The sequence below is a fragment of the Hydra viridissima genome, unplaced genomic scaffold (genome assembly GCF_058129835.1).
Source record: "Hydra viridissima isolate aposymbiotic clone 2 unplaced genomic scaffold, HvirCarnegie_v1 scaffold_9, whole genome shotgun sequence".
NCBI lineage: Eukaryota > Metazoa > Cnidaria > Hydrozoa > Anthoathecata > Hydridae > Hydra > Hydra viridissima.
In genome coordinates, this window is record NW_028324308.1 from 16,579,210 (window position 1) to 16,603,632 (window position 24,423).

Genomic DNA, 24,423 nt, shown 5'->3' on the forward strand with positions numbered 1-24,423 from the left:
AAAATATTAATGATTTTTTAAAAATATTCAAAACATGATTTACACACACACACATAAAACCATATTCTGCTATTAGTTGAAAAAAAATATAACCGAGGCAAATTAATGCGCTAAAAACTAAACAACGAAGTTCTGTTATAAAACCAGTAAGCCGAACGCTAATTTTTTAAGTTGGTTGCAGTTTTCTTAAGCATTCCTTATAATGAATTTTTGTCACTTAAATAGGCATAACTTTTAGCAGAATCGTTAGTTTTTTATGAAATTTTCAACATTGTAATACTGATTTAAAGCTCTTTACAATGATGTATAATAATTATATATTTGAATAGTTTACAAATTTTGAACACGTACCTACTATATTTTTATACGTTTTTCAATCAGCATAAAATTCTCTATCATAATTTGTCATCAAAAAAAAAAAGGGAAAAGGGATGAAGTGTAGTAGCGACCACAGTAGCAGTTTGATGCATTACCATGTAGATTTGTATTCCATTTGCTTCAAGTTTTCAGTATTACAGAACATAACAACAAGTTAAAACTGCCACACCTAAACTTAAATAACATTTATAAATTATCTTAACAAAATTATAAAGTGCAAAGTTAAAATCCTGATTGTAGATGAAACACTAAAATGAAGTAGCAGTAGTGGTAGTGTCAGTGTTTATGTAGACCAGACCAACAGACATAATTCAGGTAATTCTTATGCCAGCAGCTATGGACTTAAATTATTGTAGGTGTGTAGTTTTTGATCTTTTGGTATTAAATTCCACATGTGTATGTGTATAATGTGTATGTGTATAATGTGTATGTGTATAATGTGTATGTGTGTATTATGTGTATAATATGTGTATGTTTATGTAATGTATTGTAATAACTTTTTTATGAATGTTAAATGTTTTAAATTGAGCTTTTTAAAAATCTATCTTTGTGTTTAGGTCTGATACCAAATGGTTACACCGACAATTCTATTACTAAATAGTTAATGAAACTGTCATCAAGAATTGAAGAACACAGACTCAATGTGAAGATGGCGTCTAAGGGTCAACATAGAAACATACACACTACAGTGCTTCATTATAATCAAAGACAGCATAATGCAATTGATAGTGATTTAGCTATCAACAAATTGCCAATAGGTCTAACTCTTCATTTCACAAAATTTAATGATGCCAGCAAAGCTGAAGAAATGTTAAAGGTTAAAGTAAACAAAGATACTATAGTATGTTAAATTCTTTATAAAATGCTAATATGTGTGCCAATAAACATTTTATTGTAATATTTTGTTGTCCATATCAGACCTGCTGTTTATTAAAAATGTAATACAAGAAAACATTAGGAACATGAATGTTATTGTTGGCACATTTAATTTTTCTATTATTATTTACATAATAAAACACATTTAGTTATTCTAATTTTTCTATTCAAATTGCTTGTAGATGCATGCATCATTTGTCAAATGCAACATCAAATTTTGCAAGAAGCTAAGACTTTACTGGAATGCCTACAAAAAATATGGTTTTAAGGATTTAAACGTTATATCAGACTTTATTTGGTGCATAATTATGTCTGACTTACAGTTGATGCATACTTATGTTTAACTTACTGTAGGTGAGCAAATATTAATAAATCAGTATATCATGTAGAATATATTTTACAGTTATTATACAGTTGATCAGTAAATTATGTTAAGACACTTTTTTAATTTTACAATTGTATGCTGATGATTTTTGCTGAGGTTTTATTACATAGTGATGGCCCTTATGGTCTTATGTTATTCTTGGCCCATATGGTCTTGTGATATTAGTTTGAGTGGTATAGGGGAACCTGTTGTACCTCTGACCACTTTTTGTTTCCGGGCGTTTTTTTGCTCGACGGTTGAATCAATTTATACCATTCAAAGTTAATGTTATTCTCTTATATTTTGCGCAAAAATTATACTTTTGACTTTTTTCTCATTCAACCAATAAGTATCATTTTTGAGCGTTTTTAAAAAAGTACTCAAATAGTCAATGGTACAACATGTACGTTGTACCTTTGACCGAGGTGTGTTGTTCCTTTGACCGTAATGTTATTAATAAGTTCTTATGAATTATTTGGACTTTTAATAAGTAATCATGACATATTACAGCTTTGCTATATGTTATAAAGAAATTTCTAGCCAACCACATGTCAATAAATGCTTATATAAAACCATTTTGTAAGAAATTAAAGACACAGCCGCAGCAAGTTATAACCAAAAAACATTTTTTGATGGTCTAAAGTAAAATTTTGTTTCTTGTCACTTTTATATTACAATTTCAAGTAAAACGTTTTGTTGTAATTCAATTTATTAATTTTGCTTTGAAAAATAACTACTAACTGCAGCATTACATAAGTCTCCCTTAGTTTGGATTTTTTGATACATTTTGTTTTGTATCTAGTCTTGTACAAAGGGTCATTCATTGTCCTTGTACTTAGGGCCGTGTTTTAAAGTAACACCTACGGTCATAATCCTTATGATTTTGCTTTTTTGTTTTTTTGTAGTAAATAAAAGAAAATGACATCAATTATCAGTACTATTTCGATTTAGTCACATTTTTTTCAGTTGGATGCTATTTACATGGGACGGTTCGGGTTAAGATTGGAAACTTCAAATGTGATTGAATTGTACAAAATGTTTTTAATTAAGTTGTTACTCTCTTTTAGATAATTTAAGAGCAAAAATATATTTCTATAACTTGCTATACTTGCAATTAGAAATGAACTCATTGTACCTAAGTTTACCGATTTTAAAACCCTTTTACTTGGCGGAGTTTTATATTTTAAGTAATTATGTCGATATCAATAGGAAGTAATTTGTATGATATGATCATACAAAAAATCTGGCCCTAAGTAGATTAATATCCCCTAAATAGGTTTTTAACTTAGAAACCTCTTAAAACCCAACCAAAACTATTTTTAGTTGTCAGATTCATTTAGATTTGACCATAATGCTTTTTAGAGGAAATCTTTTAATGCAGACAATGAAAAATATGAAAATAAAATATATTATATTAAAAAACATTACTGTACAGTAAAAGATGTCAGATCAACATCAAACATAAGATACTGGCGTCTAGATGATCCATGACCAACACTTGGTGATGGAACTTTCATTATAATATCTTCAAGTTCTACATCATAAACATTGTCATCTTCTCGTATAAATTTATTGTCTCCTGATTTCTTAAGATACTTAACTTTGTAAACTAAACCAACAACTTCAATAACTTCTGCCACATAATGTCTAGAGTATTTCTTTTCACTTAACTTGACAAGTAAGAAACTTCCTGAAACAATTTCACTATTTTCTGATTCATTGTCAAGTATATTTATTCCAAAATCAATTTCATCAAAACTTTCATTAGTTAAACTTGTGTCAGAATGTTGATTAAAAATAATCTGTTTTGCCATGGATTTTATTTGTCTTGAAAAAGGTTTTTGACATTGTTCATTATTAGATTTTGAATGTAAAATAACTTTCATTTCAGGTGTATCAGTTAAAATGCGTGATTTTCCCTTACGTCTTTTTGAAATAGCTGCCTTTCTTAATTTGGCTTTTGGGTGAGGTCGTATTATTTCAGGTGAAACAATTTCCAATGTTGATGGTAAATTGCCAGGAGTGGTTTCAACCTCATTGCTATCATTAGAAATGCAAGTTTCAGTATCCACTATTGGCCTATCAGTAACAGTTGCAGCTAAGAAGTCAATATCAGTAAAAATATTTTCATTAAAGGGAAAAAACCCAGTACATTTAAAACTGTTAACAATATTAATCGGTACAAAAGCATGAGGATAAGCTTGACCAACAAGGTAAGATATATCATAAATTGTAACTGGTTTACCAGCATTTCCTGGTGATATCATCCAATTATTCATGGCATTATTATAAAATATTTTAAATGGACCAAAAACACCACGATCAAGGGGTTGCATTTTGTGGGTTGTGTGAGGATGAAATGTCATTAAAATTATGCCCGATCTTTTAGCTAATTCAATAATAGAAATGTTAACATGACTTTCATGGTTATCCATTAACAAAAGAACTGGTTTTTCTACCGAAGGTCGTACATTACTAATAAAATGCTCAAGAAACTGCAGAAAAATGACTTCATTTGACCATCCAGACTTATTAGCTGCTCCTACACTTCCAGGAGGAGCACCATTCAACATGTAGTCCTTAAATTTTGCACGCGGAAATACAAGTAATGGTGGAATGCTACTTCCAGTAGCATTAATGGCTGCAATCATTGTTACATTATTGCCTCGTTCTGCACTAGTCATACTTCCTATTTGCTTTTTGCCCTTTGGGGCTAGGATTTTTGGTGGTACATGAACTGTGGTAATTCCTGTTTCATCGCAATTCCAAATGTTTGATGGCTCAAAATGATAACGTTCTAAAACATTTCTATAATTTTTAAACACAATTCTTACAGTTTCTTTATTGAATGCAGAAGATCTACCAAGACTTGTTGGCTGCGGTTTACGTAGGGATAACTTATCATTATATCTTTTCCGAAAATCTCGTAGCCATTGTTCACCAGCACATTTATTCTTTATCCATGAAGTTTCAATTTTTTTATGGTTTGCTAAAGCATACTCATATGCAAAGAATCTGATTTGCTTTAATGTAAGCCCATAATGCATATTTGCAGCATCTGCCAAGTATTTTACCAAAATTAATTCTTCTTTTGTTGAGAATACTTTTTTTGGTTTCTTATGTGAATATGAATACTGGGTTCTTCCAGATTTTTTAAACTGCTTTAACTGATATATCAAAGTTGATTTTTTAATGTTGCAATGTCTTGCTGCTTTACTTAGACTCATTTTTTGTTGAAGAACAAAATTCACTGCATCAAACATATCCTTCTCGCAAATCTTCTTACGAAAAACACCAACCTTACTCCTTGGCATTTTAAGATTAAAACATATTAACAGAAATGATTATATATTTATTTGTTCTTACTTCCTTATTGCTGTACAGAAATCAAGTACAACTATATAATCAACTTAATTATCAAGCTGCTACAGCTGCCAACTAACTTAATTATTAAAACTGATTATCAAGCATTATAAGTACATAAAAATATACATTCCAATAATGGATTGTGTGTCAAGTGTAAAATTTACTCTTATTTATCAATAAATTAAATAAAACAATGCATAAGATATAGAAATATATAAAAATATAATTTGTTAATATTATTTTATCACTTATATTATATTTAAAACTTTCAAAATACCAGCAAGAAAGTAATAGTACGCTTTTCGCTGATTTTTACATGCAAGAGTACAGCTGTCTGATAAATTTGATGAAAAATTTCATAAAAGTGTCCTCTTTAAGTTCGCAAAAAATTAAAGCGCAGTACAAACCAGTCAAAGGTACAACGTCCTACGCTGGTCAAAGGTACATGAGATGGGTTTCTTCAACAATTATCATCTCAAACCCCATTTAGGGTTAGAAATAATTATTTAAACTTTTCCATAATAAAAAAAAGATGTTGGTTAATGTAAGTAATATCATAAATTAGCCAAACAACTATTTATGACAGTTTTGTTATTAAAATAAGATAAACATAAATATTTACTTTTTAAGAGCTAAAACTAATAATTTCTTGTGGATCAACACAATCTTCCCCAACCATGATATTTTAAGGTAAAAAGAGTCGTCATGGACTAATATTTCAAATGGCACTTCAATTTTTTGCAAAATGATAATAGTCGGCCAATATGACAGAGTGACTAAAGGTACAACGTGGTCAAAGGAACAACAGGTTCCCCTACTTGACTTTTGTTTTTTACACCCTTTAGTTTTGTATATGAATTTCTGTTGTAAACCTGATTTTATTTTTGTTTTTAGCATGTGATTTTTGTAAATTATCTGATACTTGGATTAAAATTCATTGTTGATTTTTAAGAAATTAATTTGTTCACTATAACGCTCAAATAGAAAACTACCATTATTGATACTGCTGCTTTCCTATGATTAATTGTACAAGTACTTATTGTTCCAGCATTGTATGTGGTATGAGAATTGATAGTTATGGATTAAACTTATCTCTTGTGAAAGTGAAAGTAGCATTTTTTTAATATTTAGTGTTAAAAAAACAGCAACAAAAAAACAAAGAAAGTCAGTAAATCTGGACAGCAATGTAAACTGAGACCTAATTGGGAAACTTGATTGGGTGATACCAAAGCGGAAATCCCACATGGAAACCAAATTGTGTTCCTAGAGAAACCCTTGGGAAAAAACTACTTGATTCCCAATAAGTTAACCATTTGGGGCTCAGTTGATGTCCCGATTGGTACCGATGAGTCCCTTTTGATTGTGTTCGCGGGGAACTTTTTATATGGCTGACCTCGATGAACAAATCCCGGAAATGAGATGTCCTCTATTTTTACATTCAATTTATTCAGCACCAGATAATTTTAACCCAGATTGTATTTACCCTATACATTTCTATTTATCTTAATCAGAATTGAATAATCTGTACCCGCCGATGTCGAACATATATTTGACATCGTTGTATAGCAATGGTACAGTAATTGATACTCACTTTTCCTGATAAGGACCCGCACGCTTCATCGGAAACTATATATAGCTTTCAAAAGAATGTTTAAGTTATTTTAATGCTTATTTAATCAGTTAGATTGTGGGGATTAACTTATAGGCTGGCTGCCATTTTAAAAATTTACATTTACAGTCTATAATGATGTCATGTATTGTACACGGTTTCCACTCCCACGTTTTTCAGATAATCTTAATAAATCAGCTAAAAAGAATTTTCTATTTCTAATCTTTTTTTACGATCTCGCAAAAATATTTTCAACTTTTCTGATTCTCAGAAGACAATTGTCTACTTATAGATTAACGCTTTACTAAGAAAGAAAACATAACATCAAACCTCAAAGTAAACGATGGATTTCATTGTTGTTATTTGCTTATTTTGAACAGTTAGCCTTTGCACTTTTAAAGATTTGACATTCCAAATATCGAATCTTTATAATGCTGAAATTGTTACTTGCTATGAATCATTAAGGAATTCTATTAGAACTATTTGCTTTTTAAATCATGACAAATTGCATTAGCAATGATCGCGAAACTAATGAAACGAAACCAAAACCCCCCGCGAAAGTCTTTAATTATAATGATAATTATATTACTAATAAATATTGTTTATATTTTTAAGTTTCGGTTTAGAAGAAAGTCTTTTAAGAAATTGATAGCATATTTAAAAGGTATTTTAAAACTTTTTTTTTTTTATCAACAATTGCAGTGTAAGCATAATAAAACTTTTTTTTTTTCTGTAACCAACTTGTTTGGAATCGAAACTACTCGTTTGAGAATATTTCGCGTAGATGCTGTTTTTAGTAAGCGTAGAAACAGTTGCTCGCGTAGCACTGCTTGAATTCTTCTCGCCCACCAGTCATTTTCTTGCAGCGAAAGTTTCTGTTCACAGTGTTTTTTTTTTTTTTTGTTGTTGTCGTTTTTTTTTCTTTAATAAATTTTGTTTTATGCAAAAATTTTAAGTTACATTTTTAAATGTAAAGATTCTTAACGTGCAAATTTAATAAGTTTGAAAATGATGGTAGTTTCCTATATAAACAAAAATATATATACATATATTTTTTAAAAAAACGCTTTCTAAATGCCATTTCGGAAACTTTGTTTCGCTCAGAAAAGATTTCTTTAAGCGTTTCTGAGACGTTTCGATGCGCATTTCAATTTTTGTTTTGGTTTTATTAAGACGCGTCATACGCAAATGCTAACAATCTTTTTATAAATACGAACCATACGGATAGGTTATTTAAAAACGATTTTTTAATTGTATCAAAAGTTATTTATACTTCCTTTATCGAGCAAAAATATGTTGTTTCTTTCTCTTCGGTTTGTTTCTGTTCTTGTTGTTTTTATATTTAGTTTCTTTTTTTTGTTTGTTTGTTTGGTAATAGCTCTAGAAAATCTTCGTCGAAATCGAAACTGCGAGTTTAGAGACGATTTATATTTTGAAAAAAATATTCAAATGAAACAAACCATAAAGGTAATATGGCCAGAATGTCAGCTGTAGATAAAGTTGGTTTATCAGCTCCTAACTGCTCAAAGGTATACATTTATGTTCTTCACGATCGTGCAACTTTTAATTTCTCTTCATGTTTTGTTGCATCAAATCACAGCGGTTGATTTGAATGAGTTTTTTTTCTTTTTATTTTTGTGGTAGGCCGTTTTATTGACGTATATTTGTACGTCAGAAAAAAACTTTTTTTCGACGAAATTTGTTAAGAGATCATTTGTAAGTTTGTTGCGAAAATTCATCAAGTGTGGCGAAATTTAAACGTTACGAAGAAGTAAATAAGCTGCAAAACAAAATAAAATATTTACGATATTTTCTAAGTATTTTCTTTCGAAGTTTTTTTTTTTTTTTTCACGCATTTCAACTATTCTAATAAATCAACATACTAAATTCATCCGCCTCCGCCTCCGTTCAATATAAATCGTTTTTTTTACGTGGGATTATCTACGCCAAAGTTAAAACAAAAAAATATATTACAACTTTTGATAATTTTTTTAAAGATTTTTTTTTTTTTTTAATGTTTTGCCGAATGACATTTAAGGAGAAAGTGATAAGTTTTGATTGAACGAAACTAGTTTGAAAATGCACACTAAACCGCATTTCACAACTCACCATGCGGTTTTCAGCATAAAAACGTCTCTGAATGCTTTATCAAAAACGAGAGAGGAGAGAGGGGTACTAGCAAAATTTTTTTTCGTTCTTTTTCTTACTCTAAAGATTATTTAGCGAAGCTTTTGTTTGACGAATGCGTGTGTGGTACTTTTACTCATCGTCAATAAAAGTAAGTAATGCTATCAAGAGCTTCAAAGATACAAAAGAGTGATCAATGACATCACTTGATTTTTTGTTTTATTTTTTGTCTTGTTTTGTCATCGTCATGAAAACGTAGTTTTCATGACGATGACAAAGTTTAGTCACTTTTTAGCGATAAAATCTGCTCGATCGTCATTAACTTAAAGTTTCTTTTTGACATGACAATTTTTTTGTTTCCTCTTACAGAACTGTTCAATGGAAAAGGTTGGTTTAGCAACTCACGAATCAATATCACCCACATCGTCTCGCAAAATGTATGAAATCGACCGACAACTGAAAAAGGTAAATTTTTGAGCTTTGAACTTGAAAACAGTAGACAATCGTTGCATTTTTACCTTTTTTTTTTTTTTTTTTTTTATTAATTTAATCGTTTTAGTATAATCGTTGCATTTAAGCAATTTTTGCCTGTTCCTCTAATAAAAGTTACTCTTTTGTTTATTCAAAGTTTAAGGATGACGCCTTTCAGTGCCAACAATTTAAAGAAGACGCTTTCCAACATTTTAAAGATGAAACATTTCACAACCGCTCATACGCTGCTTTGATAAACGAGAACTCTGTTGAACAAAATTATGAAAGGATGTTCTCGGTTGATAGAAACGCTGAAATTCAAGAATACAAGAACGACATAGAGAAACTTCTTCGTGTTAATAACAGCCTTGTACTCGAAACTGCGTTCTTAAGGAAAGAGAATATTATGCGCAGTAATCGATTAAAAGAACAAGAAGCGACCATATTAAGGTAGATGCCTATACTTAGGACTTGATCATTGGGGAAGGTGGTTAACATAATTTATCGTAGGGGGGGGGGGGGAGAGTGTTAATAAATGATTATACTCTTACAACCGATGGCTTTAAATCGAGTTGGCTGAATAAATTAGTAATTAATCTTAACTAATCGCTATTTTTTAAAATTTAGTTTACAAAATGAAATCTGCCGATTATTGGAAAGTCGCGAAAATTTATCAACGGCTGACGTAAGAGTTCTTAGAGAACAGGTATGACGATCACGCGATCCGACTTTTCGGAGACAATATTTTGTGTAGTCGTGGTGAGCATAAACGAGCTCAACGTATTTTTCTGGCTTGTTTTTCCAACTCAAAAATTTTTTTCTTTCTATCTCACATAAAACGTAAACATAACAAATCTTGTTGTGAAAATCACTTTCATTTTTATATATTTATATTTAGCTCAATGTTTATCATGAAGACTTTAACACAGAGAAAAAGGAAAGAATGAAGTTAAAAGAACGAAATATTTATCTGCAAACGCAGTTAGAAGAAGCTAAAGATATACTGGAAAACCAGCAAAAAAAGGTAACTCAATTGGGGAAATTACTGTCGATGCTATAAAATGTCTATTTTATAGCATCGGCTGCTATTTTTCGTGTTGTATATGTTGTGCATACTCTATTTAAAAGTGTTTTGATTTACAATTTTAGTTGCTGTTATATTCCGAAATACTTCCTGACTCTATCAGCCGGAGCATTAATCTACCGGTGCACAAAATAGCTTCTAGCAACACGCGTACGCCTTCTTCTAAAATTTCATCAATAGATGTCACAAAACTAAAACAAAAAAGCCAATTACAAGAAAACCCAAACAAAAGCCCGCCGCTGAATGAAAGACCTGGAGGAGTGAGGCTAAAAAGTCCTCTACGAAAATCTCCTAGCAGCCATCTTGAAACGTATCAGTTCAATTACTCAGAAAAAGATAGGAATTTGTCACCTTATTCGAGCTTACCTCATTATGATGAAGCAGTCTTTTCTCAAAATAAAAGGATTTCAGACACCTACTTAGATAATATCAATTCCAGTTCAATGACTTTAAATTCTGAAGCAACGTCGTCGACGCACTTAACCCAGAGCTCTGAAAGAAATTTGCGAAACACGCCAGGAGATTCTTACGAATATTTATCAGGCTACGAACTTCGAAGACATTCCGATAAATATACAGACCTAGATCAATGTTCTGATATTATATGTAAAGGGCAATCGTAGCGCTCTTTTCTTCGCAGTTTCAATAATTTAAACGCGCGCGATAATTTTTTTTTTTAAATCTTGTTTTTAACATTTTTTTTTGTATATTTAAATATTGATAGGCATTTTGTAATTATCAAAAATGAAAAAAAGAAATAAAAGTTATATAAATTAATAACAGGATATCATGGGTAATTGATCGTAAATATAGTCCCAAAAAAATCTACAATTTCACCATGCATTTCAGAGCTGCCTGGTTTTTAGATCTCCAAAAGAACTTATTACAAGAAAATAAATCTGAAAATTTAAACAATTCCAATTGGACACGTGGTTTCGGAGATGATTTTTATTAAAATTTGCCACATGTCTCGGTTCCCTCGGTTATCTTGAGCACACTATTACAAATAAAGTATTAAAAGTCCCCATCGATCCCATATCTGCAAAAAAAGTTATTCAAGGTTTAAGGTATAAAAAAAAGTTGTTTTTATCATAAAAATAGATCAAACAAAAGCGAACAGCATTTAAACGCATTTTTGAATAAACTGTTTCGTCGGCTTTTCTTTGAACTTGTATAAGAACAATGAAAAATGCTTTTTTCAACTAGTTTTTTTAACTGATTTTTCTCGTCTGACTTCCCAAAATTCTTGGAACAAAGTTACGAACGATGAAATACTTTTAGCGTTGAACGTTCCGTTGCAGTTAAGAGTATCGAGCAGTATTTTTTATTACGATTGGAACCGTTTAATACTTTTATTAAAATGTCGCAACTATGTTTTATAAGTAGTAAACTTTTAATAGCAAGTGAAACTGTTGTTGTTGTACGTGGAAAGAAGACTTTGATTCATAAAAGTGTTAAAAGAAGTGACGGGTTTTATGAATACCTGAAAGATCTGAAGTCTGTAACGATTCATGTGGTGTGCCGTAAAAAGTATACTCGGAAGAGTACTATTGTTGCAATAAAAAGACAGCAAGATATAGATCAAGTCAGCACATCTGAAAATAGTCCACCTCGTACCAGAGCGCGCGTAAGTGAATCACTTTTTTGTTTAAAAAGATGTTGCTTATTTTGCGGCGATGAAGCAAACGAGGAGGCCGAGAAGAAGAAAGCGAAAAAAGTTCAACGTAAAAATTCATAAAGTTCGGCGTAAAATTCATAAAGTTGCGACTTGAACTTAAAGAATCAATTCTGAAGGTAGCATGGAGTCGTTTTGACGAGGAAGCAAAAAAGGTTACTGCACGCATTGAATATGAATTTGATTTAGTTGCTGCTGAGGCTAAATATCATAATACCTGTTATAATTCTTTCTTGAGACCAACCAATGGGTGTAAAATCGGTCGTCCTCAAGATGAATCTACAAATGTTGCGATGGAAGAACTATTTAAATACATTGAAAATAGCGATGACTGCCAGTTTTAATTAGAAGAACTAAAAAATATTTCCAAAAATCCACATTTAGATAACAGAACAATTAAGACACGATTAAAGTTGAAGTTCGGTAATAAAATTATTATCACTGAAAAACCGGGAAAATTAGCGTTTATCTGTTTTTTTTGACAATCAAAGCGATATTCTTAACCAAGCTTGGTATGAGAGAAAAGCCAAAATAAAGAAGAAGAATGATTTCGAATTTTAAAAACTGCGGCAGCAATGATTTGAGAGGACATTCAATCATTGGTATTTGATAATACCAATTATCCCTTGCCTAGTCAAATGTTTGAAAATATTAACAGCGATATTCCAGAGTCATTGACTTATTTTTTAGAGCAAGTTATTTTGAAAAATAAACGATCTAAATTAGAACATTTAAAATTAGTTTGTACAAGTATCAGCCACAGCATTATGTCTGTTGTTAGGCCTAGGTCTTTTAAATCAAAATTGCAATTGGGTCTCTCAGTATTTTTCCATCGACGGTTCCAAACTTCTTATACAAATCTTTTCGTCTTTTGGTTTATGCGCATCCTACAATGACACTTTGATGTATGAGGATAATCATAAACCTACCACATCTGCTTCTTCGATTCAACACTTGTATCGAGTATATTATCAAGTTCAAGTATGGCTAGGCAATCAACTGGACCCATCTGACTGGGGTTGGAAATTAGTAGATAATACATTAGAGCCGATTGACACTTTACTTCCACCAGCTCCGGAAAGACTTCTCAACACCCTCTTCTGCAATTGCAAAAAGGGTTGTAATGCAAAATGTAGCTGTAAAAAAGTCAGGTTATTATGTTCATCGGTGTGTACTAATTGCCGACGCCAGTCTTGCTCCAACGTTGGATCAAATAAATAAATAAATGATGATTTTGATGCTATCAATGAGGAGACAATTGATGTATCTTTTTCACATATCCAGCTTGAAAAAGAAGATGACTACGAAGAAGAAAGCGAAGAAAATGTATATAATATATCACAATAATACGAATATATAATACATAATATGCATTTAATAATATATTATAAATGCAAATATTACATATATATTATTTATATGTATATTAATTTTGTAATATTAATATTATATTATATGAATATTAATTTCGTAATTTCACAAGAATTGCAATGTCTTTTCTAGCAATGTATCTTATATAAAATCGCCATATACTTAACATATTTTCGCTATATATTTTCTCGCAATATATTCTTGCAATATCTTCTCGCAATATATTTTCGCAATCATATTAATATCTCAGGAATAACGATTCTTATAAAAATGTATAAAGGCAATTTTATTAAATACTTTCATGATGCAATACTTTTGTTAGATCTTTATTATGATAAAACTTATTATTAATTGGAAAAAAAGAAAAAACTATTTTTTTTAACCTTTAACCTTTAATAACTTTTTTTGCAGATATGGGATCGGTGGGGACTTTTAATATTTTATTTGTAATAATATCCTAAAGGTATGTACCAATTTTCAGCTTTATGCGAATTATTGTAAATTGAAATGTTTATTTTGACCGGATTAAAAGTTATATCCGCAAACCATTATCAACTAATTATAAGTGAAGAAATGAAAAACAGCAATTTTTGTTTTATTGTTAAATTTTAACCAGATAATGTTGACTTAATAAGCAGACAAAAATAGATTGCAATTATCATTAGATATCTTTTTATCTTTTGAAAGAAATAAGATACTAAATTACATATTGAAGGATAGCCGAAACTCTAGCCTTATATGCTATTCACACGAAGGGATATTTGACGGAACATTCCGTGGAACATGGAATATGAACAAATATACTCTCGTGTGAATGCAACTTGAACAAAAATTCACGGTACATTAGAGTAACTTTTGTACCGTCCCGCTAACCCAGAACAAATAAATGTCCCGGAATATTTGTTATTTCACTTTAAGACTGCTTTAAGCCTACGACATTTTGACACTTTCAAAATGTCGTAGGTTTAAAGCAGTCTTAAAGTGAAATAACAAATTTGTAGAGAATAGTGGGCGTTACTGCAGTTTCTCTTCCCCTTTTTTTTATATAATTGATTCTGATAGAGAATTTTATGCTGATTCATAAAAATATAAAAATATAGACCTGAAAATCAACGGAAAGTGCTCTAATTCGAAGTCAAAGTTTTTAAAAAATCCCAATAAAAAACCCTAATATTCGCTATTTTGAAAAAATTAAGTTAATGATCTTTTAGCTTACAAAAGCAATACGATAATAGCATGGTTTTTACGTTAAAAAGTCGTTAAAGCATGTTTATCTTGCGCAATTTTTTGTGGCTATGAAAATACCCGTTTTTTGATTTATTAGAGAATAAACTATAATGCAAGTAATATACTTTTGTAAAAATTTTAAAAAAATAATTCAACAGTTTTGTTTCCTAAAAGAAGAACTTTTGAAATTTAGTTCATAATCGTTTTATCACATGTAAAGTTTATAAAATGTAACTCTCAAACTGTTTTCTTAATAATAAAAAAAAACCAGCGTATAATACGATAATAATTACTCATCAATTTGTCTACATTCTCACATTCTACGTTCAACGTTTATTGGAAATTTTCCATTAATTTCATTTCGTTACAATACTTTATAATAACAATTCTAAGGCTAATCGAAACCAGCTCTGCTTATTACGCAATGTAAAGGTAATTAATTTTCGTTAAAAATGAAAGCGTTTTAAAAAAGATTTTTAAAAAATGGAGAATATTAGGGTTTTTAGTGGGATTTTTTAAAACTTTGACTTCGAATTAGAGCACTTTCCGTTAATTTTCAGGTCTATGTTTTTATATTTTTTTGAATCAGCATAAAATTCTTTATCATAATTGATTATAAAAAAAAGGAAAGGGTAGGAGGAAAAACTGTAGTAGCGCCGAATAGTGTAGGGTTTAGGCTAAGGGTCTGCGTATCGTTATCGGTATGAACCGATAACGATATAAAATGATAACGATATCAAACGATATGATTTTGTCTATGAAACAATAATATCGGTTTAGTTATCGTTTGAAACGATACCAAACGATAACTTATCGTTTGAAACGATATTATCGGCTTTTTTTTTATCGGTTTATCGGAATACATAAAAATAACGAGAATACCGATATTTATCGGTATAATAACGATATTTTTTACAATATTCCAATTTATTTTTTTTTAAAATGCCAAATTTTAGTTCAAATATATAAATCTTCAAGTCGAGTCAAGATGTCGTTTTGCCTATCTTTACCGGTTTTAAAAGTTAATCCTTCCCAATTGTATATATTATCTAGATGTCTAACTTCACAAAAATTCTGTAAAGACAAAGTGAGGCAACACTGTTCTCCAAATTGACCCCCAGGTTGAAATTCTCCCCACCCCTGATTTTTTTACATTTAATCAATCAAATGCATTAGTAAACACAATATATGTTGTCAAAAAAATCTAAACTAAGTGCTAAATATGTATACTTCCAAAATTAAAACACATAATTTTTGGCTTTTTTTCTTCCAAAGTTTTAACAAAGTCAGCCATTATTGTAGTCAAAATAACCCATTAATATTTATTTATTTCATTTACAAAAAAACCATAATATAAATACATTTGTATCACAAATGATATTTAAGTTAATACTTGTTTAAATTAAAATTTACCACAGCAGATTTTAGCTCTCCATAACTTTTTTGTCCTATGTTTCTTTTATAGTTCATCCAAGTCTTTTCATAGCTACCTAAGCTAATATTATTGCAATCTACAAAGGTGAGAGTGTGACACACTAAAATATGTATTTTCCATGAAACTGTCAAGTCATAGCTAAACACAACTTTTGTATATAGTTGAAGACTAGAAAATGAACTTTTGAAATCTTCAATTTTAACAAAAATATCTGTACCCATTTCCAAACCAAAAACAGCTGATTTTACTAATGAAAACTTACGCAAGCAATTCATTATTGGTAAAATATTGATTGCTGCAGTTAAGGTAACATCCTTCTCCAAAATATCTAACAGGAGCATAAGTCAATTATAATTGTTTCCATCTAAACCTACACCATGATACCCTCTCATTAATATGTAATGTGTTTTCAACCAGCTTTGAAAAGCTGGCCAAATGTATTAAAGCAAAGTACAAAGTTTATCCACAACTCCCATCATAATGTGAAGCTCAGGTGGAGGAACAATGTGTTCAAGAAAAGTTTCTTGATCTTCTTTTAAGTAAATGAAATGAGGATTTATTACATTTTTGTATTCCTGCATTTTCAATCTTTTTTTTCCACCATATACATATTGATCAAAACATAAGTCTATGGAGCCAAACGTTCTTAGTTTCCCTGCTTCAAGGGAGCATTCTCCTTCACAATACAGGCATATTTACCAGAGTGACTTGAAAGTTCTAAAAACACTATTTGCACACTTTAGGTCAAATGCCATTCTGAAGTTTACTTCTTCAAGTTGAAGAAGTGCCAATAATTTTTGGAGATTTCCATTATCCTCTAAGACCATCTCCACAATGGCAAGAATATAGCATTCCTTGACACCAGAATCTTCATATATTTCAAAGGAAGAATAATGATTTTTTGGATCAAAAACATTAATAATAACTTTTAAGAAGTTTTGACCACCATTTAAAGATATTCAGAGTTTCCTGCAATTCAGTCATTTTAACATTAATAATTGGTTCTACAGCACTTGTTAGATTCCTGTGTAAAGTAGAACATGATTTTTTGGTTTTATTTTTAGAGAGTTCTAATGCATTTGATAGCTCCATAATATTTTGGAACAAGATATGATTAACTTTCTTTCTTTTTGTAATATTAAGACGACTACATTCTATATACGTTATGTATTTCATCCTCACGTTTATACGCTTTTACAATTTAAATATCATTTCTTAATTCATTGTGCACAATGAATTATGCACAACGAGCCATATATAGTCATTGAACTACATATTCATTGTGCGCAATGAATTACACAATGATGCAACTACACTTTTTGACTTAATTTCATTTACTCCAACTGTAACAGAGAAGAGATTTCCACCTGTAGACATCTTGAACTGCTCAACACTTACAATGCTTTCACTCTCCATTTTATGCTTTAACAATCCAGATGCTACTTGTTCTGCATGTTTATCTCCAAGTGATTCACTAATATCTACGATATTGATTACAGCTTTACTTTTGCAACAATCATGAGAAACTCCTCTAAAATTAATAGTAAAAATTTTATAACAGTTTTTGAAATAAGTAAAAACAATAAAAAATATATTGAATCAAGCTATAAATTAGCATAAAGAGAAAAAATGTTTTAACTGATCTTATTTTAACCTTATTTTTAAATTATAAAATCATAAATATAAATAATCTATACTAAGATTTAAATAGCAGAGTCCACAGATTTTTTCAGCTACATTTAAAGTATTTGACCCTGGCTAATTATTTGTCTGGATACATAGGGTAAAGTAGGGTAATTTCGGCGTATTAAGCTATTTTGTTGTTTATAGACAATGGTTGCTTTAATAACGTTAAAAAATCATGCATATCGATGTCCTGCAGATATATCTATTAAGTAATAGTTAAAAAATTGTTTCAAACTTACAAAGTTTTATGTAAAATTTGTTTTACAAAATACTCAAAAATGACGAAATTAGCGACCTAGTATGGTAATTTCGGCACAATGATACGGTAAATTCGGCATACTTAAGAAAATTAAGATGTTCATTGAAAACGCATTAATATAATTAAAATATTATAAACAGCTATAAATCTGCATTGTATAAAGTAATTGTCTCTTAAATGGAATTTGTTACACCTAATTGACATTTAATTAAGGGCGTTGCAATTGCAAAGATTCATATTTTTTGAACCACCTATTTTAGTAAAGTATGAATACATCACCCAAAACAGAAACCTTATTAGAAAAATGTGCCTGTAAAGTAAAATTGTAAATAAAATGATTACTAATTTCTATGATTTCGATGATTATTTCTAAATTCTGTTTAAATAAGAATTCATGTTTATAAGCTCATAAGTAGTTCATAAAATAATATTTTACATAACTACAATAGTTAAACATAAAAAAATAAAATACAAAGAAAACTTTATAAAAAGAGATTTATTTAAGAAAGTTAAAAAACAGCTTAAAGAATCAGTGTTTCATACAGTCATCACAAGTAAATACTTTTTTAGCATAAACACCACATATAGCAGCACATGTCTCATGCCACCATCTACAGCATTTATGGCATTTATCCCAATTATCCTTTAAGTATGGATCGACAGGATCCCCATAACTGTATTGACACATTGCACAAAGTTGTTTATTAATTGCACTTTTAGCATCAAGGTTACTCAAACACGTCTTTTGATGTGTAGATATATTTTCTTTAATGCACTTTTTACGTGGCTGCCTGTTCTTATATTTCAAAGTTAAAGATTCCTCTAGCTGAGATTTATATGGTGATCCAGTAATTTTTTCAGCATGATTTACCCTCCTTTTTATACCTGTTCGTTTTTTATTTTTAATGTCAAGTCCAGCTAGTGATCCGAATGTAACACCATGAGGTTGTGAGGTTTCATCAGAGGTGGCTAATTCTAATGACTTCTGAAGTGTAAATGATGAGTTTGGTGAAGCAGATTCTAAATAAAAATATTTAACTAAAAAAGGTGAATAAAATTAGGCAACATATAAATTATAAAAAATTTGAACTATTTGTTTAAGAAACTTTTTTTTAGGTTAATAAAACAACAGATAAGTTATTATTTTGCTTGATTTTAAAAAAATTACATTTGTGTTTTAAATAAATGGTGGAAGATAGTAAAAATAATACATCTTTTAAAATGATTTACCTTTTTGAGAAGCAATTACACATTCTGTGACAAAATCAACATGATCTAAATCTTTAGCAGAGTCTAACCCATTGTCGAGAGTAGGGTGCATTTCAGAGGTAATATTTGGTTTTGAAATTTTTGATACAATATACGAGTGATCAGTAGCCTTAGCTGCAGCAAAGTCTTCTTCAGTAAACACATTTCTATCAAATGGATATATTCCACATTTTTTAAACCCTGACTGACAATTTTGAACAGTTGCAGCTTTCCCATAAGCTATTCCAAATAATTCACTAACCTCTAATTCAGTTACAGGACGACCTGGATGGTGACGAAGCCAAGTACCAACTTCTTGATCATAGAATATTTTGAGACTTTTAAAAAATGAAACATCAAGTGGTTGCAGTTTGTGCGTGCAGTGAGACGGAAGTGATAGTATAATAACATTTGTCTTGCGAGCTTTTATAATAACACTAAGATTTTTTTTATGACTTGAATGTCCATCTAAAATTAGAAGAACTGGTTGGTCTCTTGACTGTGGCTGGACTGCTTTTAAAAAATGATCAAACCATTTTTCAAACAAATCAGTTGTTATCCACCCATTTTTGCTGCCACCAGAAATAGAACCGATTGGGGCTTTATCTAAAAATTCAGGTCTCACTCGAATACGTGGATAAATCAACATTGGAGGGACAAAAAATCCGCTTGCTGATTGGCAACAAACTATTGTGATTGTTTTTCCTCTTTCAGAGCTTGTTAAGCCACCAACACTATGTTTTCCCTTCAGGGCAACAACTTTTCCTGGTTTATGGCATATAGACAATCCAGATTCGTCTACGTTGAATAAGTTTGCTGGTGGAATAATCTGCATTTCATCAGCATTAAACATTATTTTTTCTAGTTCATCATAAAAACGATTAACTTTTATTCTATTAAAACCAATGGCTCGATGCAATGACGTTGATTCAGCAACTCTTACAGAGAGTTTATTATGACGTTTCAAAAAACCCCTAAACCATTCTTTTCCTGCTGACTTAGTTGCACAATTAAACTTATGAATAATCCCATTTTCTTCACAAGACTGGAATACCATTTGTTTTACATCTTTTGGAGACAGACCAAATAATCTCTGTGACATAGTCAGAAGAACTTCAACAAGTTCTTTTTCTTGAAAAGCTGAGAGTGTTATTGGGTGCCCTGCTCTTAACTTTTTAACACAATTATCAACAGAAACTCGTTTTATATAGTCATGTAGCGTTTGCCTTGGTATTTTATATTGTTTAGCAGCAGAATATTTCGAGCATCCATCAACTAAAACTGCATTTACTGCTAGTTTTAATGATTCATTTGACCAATTACCATATTTTACACGTTTTGAATCCATTATATAATGCTAACACACAATAATATATATATATATATATATATATATATATATATATATATATATATATATATAATTAATGAACTATTAATTTATTGTATGACATAAATTTAATTTATATGGTGGGGAACTATTATTTTATTAAGTTTCACAGAGACACTAACGAATTCAAGTTTTTCCTAACTCGTTATTATCTTATTACTATCTGAATTACTAAAATCAACTTCTTCTATACATAATATTTCAAACGGTTATTTACATTTTGGTTTCAGAGAAAGCACAGGTCGGCAAATTCGGCACTGCCGAAATTAAAAACTATTAATAAGCCGAAATTATCTCCTTAGAGCAGTCCTTGGAGAAACTTTTATATCTTGTAACATACTTTGATTTTTATCTTATTGCTGCTCACATTTTATTCAGTTTATATTTTTGAATAAAATAAATAACAACTTTTGGTAAAAATTTTCGAGAAAAAATCATTTATCCAACATTTTCAAATAGGTAAAAATGTTAAGAAAAAGCTAATAATCATAAATTAATGCACCTATAATGTAAAAATAAAAGTTTAAAGCAATATTTTTAGGAAAATTGTTTATCTTGCTACAATACCCAACTATGATTTAATTATTCCAATAAATAAATATTTTTAGGTGTTTTTTGAAGGGGTGCCGAAATTATCTCCCTGCCGAAATTACCCTACTTTACCCTATCAGAGGTTCGCCTAATAGTACTCCTATTTACCTGAAACACATTACTTTCTATCAAATACATTATTCTACCTGAAGTATATTATATAATATCAATATGTATATATATATATATATATATATATATATATATATATATATATATATATATATATATATATATATATATATATATATATATATACATATATATACACACACACACACACACACACACACACACACACTGGCTAGAGAGTATATCAAAGGTAATTTAATCTATATATATATTAATGGGTTATTTTGACTACAATAATGGCTGACTTTATTAAAACTTTGGAAGAAAAAAAGCCAAAAATTATGTGTTTTAATTTTGGAAGTATACATATTTAGCACTTAGTTCAGATTTTTTTGACAACATATATTGTGTTTACTAATGCATTTGATTGATTAAATGTAAAAAAATCAGGGGTGGGGAGAGTTTCAACCTGGGGGTCAATTTGGAGAACAGTGTCGCTTCACTTTGTCTTTACAGAATTTTTGTGAAGTTAGACATCCAGATAATATATACAATTGGGAAGGATTAACTTTTAAAACCGGTAAAGGTAGGCAAAACGACATTTTGACTCGACTTGAAGATTTATTATATATTTAAACTAAAATTTGGCATTTTAAAAAAAAATAAATTGGAATATTGTAAAAAATATCGTTATTATACCGATAAATATCGGTATTCTTGTTATTTTTATGTATTCCGATAAACCGATAAAAAAAGCCGAAAATATCGTTTCAAACGATAAGTTATCGTTTGGTATCGTTTCAAACGATAACTAAACCGATATTATTGTTTCATAGACAAAATCATATCGTTTGATATCGTTATCGTTTCATATCGTTATCGGTTCAAAATAATAACGATACGCAGACCCTTAGTTTAGGCCTATATCTCTTCTAGAATATACATGACATAATTACTCACATTGTATTCATAAGTATTTAGATACACAGCAAACTTATACCAATTGTAAAGTTTAACCTTTAATTCAATTGTCAAGCACTTCTTTATTTCTTTTTTTTTTTTTTTACCAGATTCAACTTACTTATACTTTTTAGAAGGTGATAGAATAATACATAATATCTTGTAAGCTTAAATTTTCTACAATGTCTTAGCATACCGATCAAGAAATTATTAATGCCAGCATAGCTAATACTGTTCTTGTTGTATCTCCTGTAAATAAATTTGTATGGAATACAGCTAACACAAGGGAATTACTAGTTTTATGGAATAATAATAATAATAATAATAATAATAATAATAATAATAATAATAATAATAATAATAATAATAATAATAATAATAATAATAATAATAATAATAATAATAATAATAATAATAATAATAACAAAAATAATGTTAAAAATAATAATAATAATAAAAATAATAATAACAAAAATAATAATAAAAATAATTGTGATAATAATACAAATAATAATAATAATAATAATAATAATAATAATAATAATAATAATAATAATAATAATAATAATAATAATAATAATAATAATAATAATAATAATAATAATAATAATAATAATAATAATAATAATAATAATGACAATAATAATAATAATAATAATAATAATAATAATAATAATAACAATAACAATAATAATAATATTAATAATAGTAACGATAATAGTAATGATAGTAATAACAATAGTAATAAATGATAAGTCATAACAATGGGTGACAACTGAAAAACAAGACTGGATTTAACGACACGTATCTCTTTTAAGGAATAAAAGGAAAAATGTTTTAGAAAGTATTTTTATTTTAGTTTTTAAATATTTTATGTGTTTTTATATTTTATAGAAAAATGAATAAAAAACAAAGTTCAAAACAAGAGATTAGAAAATGTGTGAAAATTTTAGAAAATTTTATTTAAATTACAGGAATGCTGGTAAACCGTTCTCTTATGACCACTTTAAAACTGAGAATATACCTAATAGTACTATCTACAAGATAATTAAACGTGCTAAAAGTGTATTTGGTTACCAAAGAGTTCAAGGAAATGGAGGAAAGGCTAAGAAAATGACCAAGACAAACATTAAAAGTCTCAAACTTATGTTGGACCATAAAGACGAAGTTTCTCAACAACAGGCAGCAAAAAAAAGTTCAACCGTTGCTCAGCAACGCATCAGTAAAACATTAAAAAGAAAAAGAAAAAAATTAAACCAAGAAAAAAAGAGACGTTTCCAGAAGATTCTGACCAGCAAAAAGCAGTTGTTAGAACTAAATCAATTGTGTCAGAAATTCAAAAATCGTAAACCAATCATTGATGATGAGTCTTATCTCACGTTAAATCACTCCAGTATCAATAGAGATGATATATTTTATACTAGCAATCTAAAATCTACTCCATCTACAGTAAAATACCAAACAAAACAATAGTTTCAAAAAAAATTTTTCTATGGATTGCTTTTTCTGAAAATGGCATTTCTCAGCCCTATTTTGTGCCTAGTGGACTGGCTGTAAATCAAAAAATCTACTTAAACAAATGCATTAAGAAGAGACTTATTCCATTCATGGATAAATATCATTCAGATGGCGCACAATAATTTTGGCCTGATTTGGCATCATCTCACTATGCAAAAACAGTAATCACGTACCTAAACAAGAATAAAGTCCTTTTTGTTGAGAAAGCGGATAACCCTGCAAACTTACCTGAATGTTGTCCTATCGAAAATGTTTGGAGTATTTTGAAAGTCTTGTCTACAAGAATAATTGGTATTCAGAAAATCTTAAAAAATTACGCTCTAGAATCAAGTATTGCCTTAATAAAGTTGATATTGAGTTCATGTGGAGTTTAGCTTAGACTATACTAGGCCTAGTTAATTAAGTCAGAGGGAATGGTTTAATTGAAAGTAACTGATTATATAGATAAAAACTAGAATAAAAATACTTTCTGAAACATTTTTCCTTTTTGTTTAACCTTAAAAGAGTTATGTGTCGTTAAATCCAGTCTCGTTTTTCAGTTGTCACCCGTTAAGAAAATTTTCTTTCTCGTATTATCAAAATGTTATATGCAAAAAGTAGGCGCTTTTGAAAAATGAAGACACTTCATTTTTCAAAAGTGCCTACTAAAAGCGCCTACAACACATTATTAAATATGTTCGTCCATTGCAATTTATCAGATCATACCCGTCATGGAG

General features: G+C 29.5%; 2 protein-coding genes and 1 pseudogene across 5 annotated transcripts; 1 reads left to right on the top strand and 2 right to left on the bottom strand.

Moving 5' to 3' along the window:
• Positions 1–199: 199 nt before the first annotated feature.
• On the top strand, positions 200–11,060 carry LOC145185846 (uncharacterized). Of its 4 annotated transcripts, none has more exons than XM_090097047.1 (9): positions 200–734; positions 936–1,219; positions 1,437–1,608; positions 7,972–8,122; positions 9,090–9,185; positions 9,349–9,641; positions 9,819–9,897; positions 10,090–10,215; positions 10,341–11,060. In XM_090097047.1, exons 4-9 carry the CDS (start codon positions 8,066–8,068, stop codon positions 10,896–10,898), a joined length of 1,209 nt encoding a protein of 402 aa, XP_089953173.1. In that variant the 5' UTR covers positions 200–734; positions 936–1,219; positions 1,437–1,608; positions 7,972–8,065; the 3' UTR covers positions 10,899–11,060. The 4 variants fall into 4 exon arrangements, with proteins under 4 accessions (XP_089953173.1, XP_089953174.1, XP_089953172.1 ...); XM_090097048.1 differs by having other exon boundaries at positions 200–693; XM_090097046.1 differs by lacking the exons at positions 200–734; positions 936–1,219; positions 1,437–1,608 and adding an exon at positions 7,209–7,257.
• On the bottom strand, positions 3,013–5,787 carry LOC149884312 (uncharacterized). Its single transcript, XM_090097045.1, has one exon. The coding sequence runs from the start codon at positions 4,930–4,932 to the stop codon at positions 3,043–3,045; it is 1,890 nt and encodes a 629-aa protein (XP_089953171.1). The 5' UTR covers positions 4,933–5,787; the 3' UTR covers positions 3,013–3,042.
• Positions 11,061–15,845: 4,785 nt separating the features above from the next.
• Positions 15,846–17,521, bottom strand: LOC145190692 (uncharacterized; annotated as a pseudogene).
• Between the last annotated feature and the right edge of the window lie 6,902 nt (positions 17,522–24,423).